The sequence below is a fragment of the Ailuropoda melanoleuca genome, chromosome 12 (genome assembly GCF_002007445.2).
Source record: "Ailuropoda melanoleuca isolate Jingjing chromosome 12, ASM200744v2, whole genome shotgun sequence".
NCBI classification, from domain to species: Eukaryota; Metazoa; Chordata; class Mammalia; order Carnivora; family Ursidae; genus Ailuropoda; species Ailuropoda melanoleuca.
This window is the reverse complement of record NC_048229.1, coordinates 26,742,583-26,750,793: the sequence shown is the minus strand read 5'-3', so window position 1 is coordinate 26,750,793 and position 8,211 is coordinate 26,742,583. Positions and strand designations below refer to the sequence as shown.

The following is an 8,211-nucleotide window of genomic DNA, read 5'->3' as shown; positions in this document are numbered from 1 at the left end:
CCCCCCCCAGTTCACTGACAAAGGAGCTGATGCCCTAGCCTGGAACAGAACGAACTCTGAAGTCAGTCAAACAAAGCCTGGTTCAGGTCCTGCCATAGCACCCAGACAAGTGTACCCGCTCTCCAAGGCTACTTTTCCTGATTCTGGTCCTTAGTTTCTCCTCCCTCGGGCCTCAGTTTCCCTCTGGAGAGGCGTTCCCCTTCCCCATATCTCCCGATTTCTCCTTACCCCAGGTTTAACTCAGCGGGGGCCACAGCGTCTCCCTTCTAAGCCCGACTTCTCCCCTGCCCTATCCCTTGGCGGACCGGCTGCTTCCCTTGTCCCTCCGCAGGGCCACTCAAGAGGAGCTGCAGCGCCGCCCCTCGCCAGTGGCCGAGACCCCTCCCCTGCAGCGCCGCCCGTCGGTCCGCGCAGTCATCAGCACAGTGGGTGCCGGCCGGGGGCGATCCCAGGCGGAGCCCATCCCTGAGGCAGAAGAGTCGCAAAGACCGGGCCCGGCTGGGACCGCAGGCAGCGCTGACCCCGCCTCCCCGGATATGGGCCCCCGCGGTCCGGACCTGGCCAGTCTGCAGGCAGAGCGGGAAGTGGTGAGTGCGAGGGGGCTAGGATCTGGAGGCGGACCCGCTGGGGGGAGTGAGTCCTAGCTCTGGGGCGTGGGGCTTTGTTGGGGGGGGGGGTCAGACTTCTGGGGGTGTGGCCGGCAGTGACTGGAATATGGGGACAGGGCCAGGCAGTGGCCTGGGAGGACATCACGGCCCTCGGCCTGAGGGGTGATGAGCGGCCAGGACCCCACATCCCTGCTTCCCCTGAGTCCCTTGCTCCCCCTGCATTCCCGCAGGACATCCTAAACCACGTGTTCGACGATGTGGAGGATTTCGTGTCGAGGCTGCAGAAGTCTGCGGAGGCCGCCCGCGTGCTGGAGCACCGGGAGCGGGGCCGCAGGACCCGGCGCCGGGAGGCTGGGGGTGAGGGGCGTCCCCGAGTGGGATCCTGAGCCTCCAGTCACTCCCAAACATCTTCCCTCTCCCTAGAGTCTCCCCCACGCACCCCCTTGCCGGATGCGACTCCCCATCCCTGGGGATCTGACTGGTGCTCTCTCTGTGTCCCCCACACTGCACCCTCCTCCCCTACCGGCAGAGGGTCTCCTGACGTTGCGGGCCAAGCCGCCCTCCGAGGCCGAGTACACCGACGTGCTTCAGAAAATCAAGTACGCCTTCAGCCTGCTGGTGAGAACACGTCGCCCGGGCGTCGTGGGGCAGGGGGACGGCCCGCGCGACCCGTCCGCGTGCTAACCTCGGCACCTCCCCCGACGCACAGGCCCGGCTGCGCAGCAACATCGCCAACCCCTCCTCCCCAGAGCTGCTGCACTTCCTGTTCGGACCTCTGCAGCTGGTGAGACCCCGCTCCCTCGGCCCTCCGGCCCTCCGGTCTCCCTGCAGCAGGAGGCGTCGGGGTTTCATGGGGGGCGGTGATGGCGTGTCCGCTCACTCCCGCACCTCTGGCAGGTGGTGGACACGTCGGGCGGCCCCCGATTCGCCAGTGAAGTGCGGCGGCCCCACCTGACGTCCGAGGCCGTAGCGCTGCTGCGGAACCACCTCACCCCACGTGAGAATGCGCTCTGGACCTCGCTCGGGGACTCGTGGACCCGCCCAGGGTGAGGCAGGGGTGCAGTGACTGAGGGCGGGGGAGGCAGAGAAGGGTCCCCGCTGGTCTCAGCTGGGACAAGTGCCAGGACCCGGCGGAGGAAAGGGCAGACATTCGTGTGGAGGAGAGGTTTCAGTCGGAACCCGAGCTCGGGGAGCAAGAAAAGACCTGACTTAGAGGAGAGGGGTGGGGCCCAGGAAGGGACTGGCCTGTAGGTTTGGGAAAGGGGCGCCGTGTGCACTTGGAGGCAGCGAGCCTCCAGTGAGTGAGAGCAGAGCCGGACTTAGGAGAAGGAGGTGCGATGTATAGAATGGAGGTTCAGAGGTCGGAGGCAGAATTACGGTGAAATCCGTGTATTTACAAATACAGCTGAGGTCAGGGGTGGAGCTTAGATGCGGGGCGGGCCAGAGGTTAGAAGAGCCAGGACCGCGCCCCCGTCTACAGGCTGGGGAAAACCTTAGTGAAGTTGGTAGTAGGGCTGGGGCCAGACCAGGATCCCTGAGCCCTCAGCCCCTTGGTCGCAGGCTGGAGCTTCCCCCAGAGGAGGGATCCGCATACAGCCCTGAGTTCTCCAGCGGCTGGGAGCCCCCAGCCACCGACCCGCAGGGCCGCGCCTGGGAGGACCCAGTAGAGAAGCAGCTGCAGCACGAGCGGCAGCGCCAGCAGGTGAGGCCCAAGCTTGGTGGGGGCGACACACTCCCAGGTGACACGGTGGGGCAGGGGAGGCCAAAGCTTGGTGGGGGGGGGGCGACACACTCCCCAGCTGCCACTGTGGGGCTGGGACCAGGAAGTCCGGTCCTGCCTGAGCTGCTGTTCTCCTCTCCCACAGCAAAGTGCCCCCCAGGTCGCTGTCAATGGGTGAGTGTCGGCCCCAAGGTGGGACAGGTGGGGTCAAGGAGGGGTGCATCCTGGGCGCTCTAGGCGCTGACCCCACTCCTTTTTTCTTTCCTTCTGTCTCCTCGGCTCTTCACAGGTGGGTGAGGTGGTGAGGAGGGAGGGTCGGGGGCTGGGAGAGGGGGGAGAAGGGAGGGGAGGGGGCCCCAGATTCCAGGGTCTGAGGGAGGAGGGGGCTGGGAGTGGGTAAGGTCTGAGAGGCTGGGAGAGGGCAGTTCAATTTCCCAGGGCCAGGGAAGTTCCCTGTCTGGGTCCCTAAGAGGACAGAGCCCCAGGTGCTGGGAGGGAAGAGACTGGGGGATAGGGCATTTGGGTTTTGAAGGAGAGTTCAAGTCTGGTGCTTGGGGCCTTGGAGACCCAGAGAAGACCTGGGCCTTCAAGAGCCATGGGGCGAGTTTCTGGGAAAGCTAGGAAGTGGTAGTATTTCTGGGCCCCTAAAAGAAGCAACAACCGGAAAGCTGGACCCTCACTTTCCTAAGGCTCTAAAGCTGTTGTCTCCATTCCTGCTGGGTGTCATAGGGGAGAGCTTTCAAAGGTTGAAAGGTTGGGGAAATTAAGGTTTCAGACCTGGACTCCTGGGTCTCTGGGGGAGGAATGAGCTGGGGGTCCAAGTTCGTGACTCCAAAAAGCAGCCTCTTGGGTCCTGAGGAAGAAGGGGCATGGAGAAGCCGGGACTCTAGGGTCCTTGGGCAGGTCAAGGGCAAAGGTGAGGGAAGCTTCTTGGGATAAGAAAGCCGCAAAGCAGGAGGAGCAGAAAGGGGGTCTGGGTGAGGGCCCAGGCAGAGGGTCTCAGCAGGGACAGCGTGCTGGGAGCTGCCAGCCCCACACAGGGGGTGCCGCGGCCCTGAAGACCCCCCCTCTCCTCTGCACAGGTAGGCTTGATCCAGGCTGAGGTCCCTCTTCCTGGGGGATCAGAGCCAACATCTTGCTTCCCCCACTCCCCCCCACACACACACAGCTGCCTGGTCTTGCAGAATTTCACCCCTCCCCCTGCTTCTGAATCTGGGCTTGGCACCCCCTAGCTTTTATCTTCCCTTCTCTGAGCCTCCAGTTCTTTGCAGAAAAAAAGGACAATAATGATCCCTTCTTGGAGGAGTTAGAAATCTGTGAGGTTCTAAAGGCGAGCTGTTAAGAGCTGCCACGGGAGAGCTCAGTTCATACCCAGCGGCCTGCACAGTAGACCAGAATTACTCAGGACACGACTCGGGGGCCAGCCTGCCTGGGTCCCAGTCGGGCCAGTGCCTCTATCTTGCTCTCTGAACTTGACACCATCGTGCCACTTTATCTCCCTGTCCTTCCACTTCCTCACCCGTAAAATAGAAAATAATAGGGTCAGGAGTGGAGGAGTAAAGGATGGGAGTGGGGAGGGGGCTCCAAATTCATGGTTACACCAAGGGTTGGATCCAAAGCCAGGTAAGCCACTGCATGTCAGTCTTTGAACAGGGGCAGATACCTAGTCCATGCTAGAGAAGTTAACTATAAGTTAACCGTTGTTTGTGTTACAACTATGGGTTATTAAGTGTGAGCCCAGTACACCGACGCTCAATAAACAGCAGCTGTTTCTGGCTGTGTGATGTGGAGCAAGTGATTTTCTGAGCCTTAATGTTCTCATCTGTAAAATGGAGGTGATGGTACGACTCCTATCATGTGCTTAAAGCACGGCGCCCAGGACATAAAGAGCAGAATGCATTCAGGTGTGAATCCAGTTTTAAGTCTATTAACCTCATTAACCTGGCCCCCTGCTTTGACCCCTGCTTGGCCCTAACCCCAGCTCACACCAATACCCTTCTGCCCAGAGCAGTGAGACTGGCCACCTCCTTATCCCCAACCCTCATTCTTCTCCACAGTCACCAAGACCCAGAGCCAGAGGCTGAGCCCCAGCTGGAGCCGGAGGGGAAGTGGGTCCTGTGTAATTACGACTTCCAGGCCCGCAACGGAAGCGAGCTCTCGGTCAAGCAGCAGGATGTGCTGGAGGTTAGGGGGCGGGGGGGCTAAGGGGCTGCAGTGGGCCCAGCCCTAGCTGCAGACACAGGCTGTGAACCCTCCTCTCCTACCTCCCTCAGGTCCTGGATGACAGGCGCAAGTGGTGGAAGGTTCGGGACCAGCAAGGGCAGGAAGGATATGTACCCTATAATATCCTGACACCCCACCCGCGGCCCCAGGGAAGCTCCAGCCAAAGCCCTTCACACAGCCTGGTGAGCCAGGGCAGAAGACTACTGGGTCTTAAGGGAAGGAGGGATGTGAGGATCCGGTGCCAAGAGCACTGGCAGAGAAGGTAGCAAGGGTGAGGGGCTCAGAATTGACCTCTGGAAGGGGGAGGGGCTGGGACTCAGGCCTCTTTCTGACTCCCCTCTTTAGGAGGATAGCAACCCCCCTCACCCACCAGCGCCGGCTCCAGCTCCTACCTCGTCTCGGCCCCACTGGGATAGTTGTGATAGCCTCAACTTGGACCCCAGAGAAAAGGGTGAGTAGTGGGGACCCCCACGGAGCCATCCTTGCCCTCGCTTTCCAGTCAGGGGAACCAAGGCTCAAAAAGAATAAACGGACTCCCAACCCCTCATGAGGACGGTCTGGAGAGAGATCTCCTTGCCTCTGGCCCCAGGACCCTTCGTCCTGACTCCACGCTCCCTCCCGGCTTTCCGCCTGCAGAGAAGTTCTCCCAGATGCTCTGTGTCAACGAGGAGCTGCAGGCACGCTTAGCCCAGGGCCGGGCTGGCCCCAGCCGAGCAGCTCCGGGTCCCCGCGCCCCGGAGCCACCGCTCAGCCCACATTCGGACACCGCGGAGGTCCGCGCCTGGCTGCAGGCCAAAGGATTTAGCTCTGGGTGAGCGCCTGTTGCCGGCTGGGGATCCTGAGACAGGGACGCAGGAAGCGGTACCTTCTGATTGGACCCTGGGAGCCGGGACTGGCCTAAAGCAGGGGTCTGTCGGATTGCACGACCGGCACGTTTGTCCAGGGAACTCCGGCCGCCGTCGGAAAGCTGGGCGCACACGCCCTGCCTCCTCCTGGGGCGCACTGATGGGCGAGGGGGCTGGAGCGCAAGAACGCCGTGGGGATTGGACGAACGGCTCGGCAGCAGCGATGTGATTGGTGGGGGTGAGGGCCGAAGCTGGGATTGGCTGGGGGACCTGACTGCTCCCCCACTGCTCGCTCAGGACCGTGGACGCGCTGGGCGTGCTGACCGGCGCGCAGCTCTTCTCACTGCAAAAGGAGGAGCTGCGAGCTGTGAGCCCGGAGGAGGGGGCCCGCGTGTACAGCCAGGTCACCGTGCAGCGCGTGCTGCTGGAGGTGAGCCGGGTGCTCGTCCCCGGGCCTGGGCAAGCACCCAGGGCGCGGGGCCTGGCTTCAGATTTCCACCCCGCCCCTCCAGGACAAAGAGAAAGTGTCCGAGTTGGAGACGGTGATGGAAAAGCAAAAGAAGAAGGTGGAAGGCGACCTGCAAGCAGAGGTTATCTGACCACCCCTGGCTGCTCTACTCGATGTTTCGGGGCAGCCCCGGGGAAGAAAGGACCCTGCAGACTGCCCCCACCCCCGGAAGTCGACCCCTGGAGAAGGCTCCAGACCTGTCCCGGCTCTGGTCTTCCCCCGTCCCGTGGAGTCTCCGGAGTGAGCGCACTGGCCGTGAGTGGGAAGGAAGGGGGCCACACTCGGGTACCCTGTGCATTGTGATACCCACCCGGTCTATAAACATTCTCCTCTCAGCAGGGATTGTCAGCTGCTGTCTCTTCTCTACCGGGCCACCAGCGGGCCCAGGAACCTGCCCCTCGCCCCAGCTAGGGCCTCAGGAGAGAAAGGAATCTACTCGTTCCTACCTTTTTTGGTTTCTTTCTCAGGCTTCCTCCTCCCCTTCCGGCCCACAGGCTGTCCTCCAGTCCAGAGAGCTGTTCTGAACACCCAGTCTCTTTCCCTGGCTCCCCAAGGCCCCCATACCCCAGAGCCTAGCGTTTAAGGTCCTGGGAGGTTTGGTTCCTACCCCACCTCATCCCCTACCCCCACCCCATGCAATCCAGTCCTGCCCTTCAAACCTCCCAAGCCCCCTGAACCACTGTGCTTTTGCAGGGTTTCTGCTGGCCGGAACAGTGAGTTCCTGCCTGGTGAAGTGCTAGTCAGCCTTCCTGCCACAGCCCAAATACCCACTTCCAGGAATCCTGCCCTCCTCTCCCAGCCTCCACTTCCCCTTGTCCCTCACCAGCTGCCAGGGGTCCAGCCACAAGGACGTGGCTGCCTCCTGAATTGCCACAGGCTTCCCAGACACAGTTGTCCAGCGAGGTGACAGCCTGACAGGAAGCTTCCCACCTCAAGAACAGCTCCTTTTCCCACCAGCCAATGGTAACTTACCCATTGTCCAGACAGCTAGCAAGGCTGGGGTAGGACGGGCTTTCTCTGGATCCCAGCCTGTCAGACTGGTTGCCCCCCCCCAAGCTTGAGGAAGACGGCCCTTTCCTCCTCGTCCTGTGACCCCTTCAGTGTCCCCATAATGCCCACGGCCAAGCCAAGCCTCCCAACCCCCAGTTCCTGCTAGCTTCTACCTAAGCCACCCCATGATCCCCTCCAAAATCAGACGAGCTCAGACACAGCCACGGGCAGGCAGGAGCTCTGATTCTGTCCCCCGTGACCCACCCGATAAAATCCAAGCTCCTGGGTTGGAGCACAGCAGACCCGAACCCTCTCCTATCACAGCCCAGCCTATCGGGACCTGCAGCCTGCTGTCCCCACCAATGTGCCCCGAGTCTCACGCTCTCTCATCTCCAGCCACCACCACCTCTCGCTGAGATTATGGCAGCTGGGCTCCCCATTTCTGTCCCTCACTGTCATCCCCCGGACTGCTGTCAGTGCAGCAGCCACAGGGGCTGTTCAAGTCCTTACCGGGCCATTCCGACTGAGCTGGCTGTTGTCTCTCCAACCTCATCCCTATTATTTCTGGTCACACAGGCTTCTTCCTGCACCTCCACATTTCAGGTACACTTTCCGCTCGACAGGCTGTGTCCCTGCTGTTCCCTTCATCCAGAACACCCTTCCCTTCTACACCTGCCAAGTCTCGGCCGGGGCCAGCTTGCCAGCAGGGCTGGCTCCGAGTGGCAGCACGGACTCCCACGTGCATGCACACGTGCCCCTGTATGCTTGTCCCCAGCTCCACCACCTGATAGCCTCCTTTCCGCCTCTCCTCACACGTGTCAGGTCTGTACCATTCCCTTCACTACCGTAACACCAGGAGGTAGGACAAGGCCTGGAAAGGAGAACACGACCAGGAATGAAAGAATGCCCCATCCTCCTACCCAGCCCCAGCCCCCTGTGACCATGCCGGACTGAAGAGCTCCTACTCTCCCGTGCCTGTTTCCAGAAAAGTCAAAATTCTAGGGTTTTTAACGTGAATGACTCCACATTTCAAATGCTGGCAATTGGCTCGAATTTGTTTCAAAAGCACTGCTGGTAAGACCCAAGCCGTGGCCTCTGAGCCAGCTGACCGTTCCTGCCCTGCCCCAGGCTACCCGGGGACCGTGTCAGCCCTGGTCAGGGGCCACGGCTCCAGTGGGCCACTCTTCCTGCAAGTCCTTCCCACCATCCCCCAAGCACTCCACCCCCATGATCCTGGGGTCTGGCCACTGACAAGCACAGATGAACACGGAAGCACTGCCCCTCCCCACCACCCCCCCAAGCTGGGGACACAGTCAC

The 8,211-nt window shown here is 61.4% G+C and overlaps 1 protein-coding gene across 1 annotated transcript in view; it reads left to right on the top strand.

Annotated features, from left to right (window-relative positions):
- The window catches only part of EPS8L1 (EPS8 like 1), a 13,684-nt gene extending 7,446 nt beyond the window's left edge, over window positions 1–6,238 (top strand). Inside the window, exons 9-20 of the mRNA XM_019807125.2 lie at window positions 839–965; window positions 1,138–1,226; window positions 1,318–1,392; window positions 1,506–1,654; window positions 2,169–2,310; window positions 2,474–2,502; window positions 4,386–4,512; window positions 4,602–4,733; window positions 4,897–5,002; window positions 5,188–5,362; window positions 5,694–5,826; window positions 5,909–6,238. Of these exons, the coding sequence (XP_019662684.2) occupies window positions 839–965; window positions 1,138–1,226; window positions 1,318–1,392; window positions 1,506–1,654; window positions 2,169–2,310; window positions 2,474–2,502; window positions 4,386–4,512; window positions 4,602–4,733; window positions 4,897–5,002; window positions 5,188–5,362; window positions 5,694–5,826; window positions 5,909–5,995 (1,371 nt within the window). The 3' untranslated portion in view covers window positions 5,996–6,238. The remainder of the gene's footprint in view (window positions 1–838; window positions 966–1,137; window positions 1,227–1,317; window positions 1,393–1,505; window positions 1,655–2,168; window positions 2,311–2,473; window positions 2,503–4,385; window positions 4,513–4,601; window positions 4,734–4,896; window positions 5,003–5,187; window positions 5,363–5,693; window positions 5,827–5,908) is intronic.
- The last annotated feature ends 1,973 nt before the right edge of the window (window positions 6,239–8,211 follow it).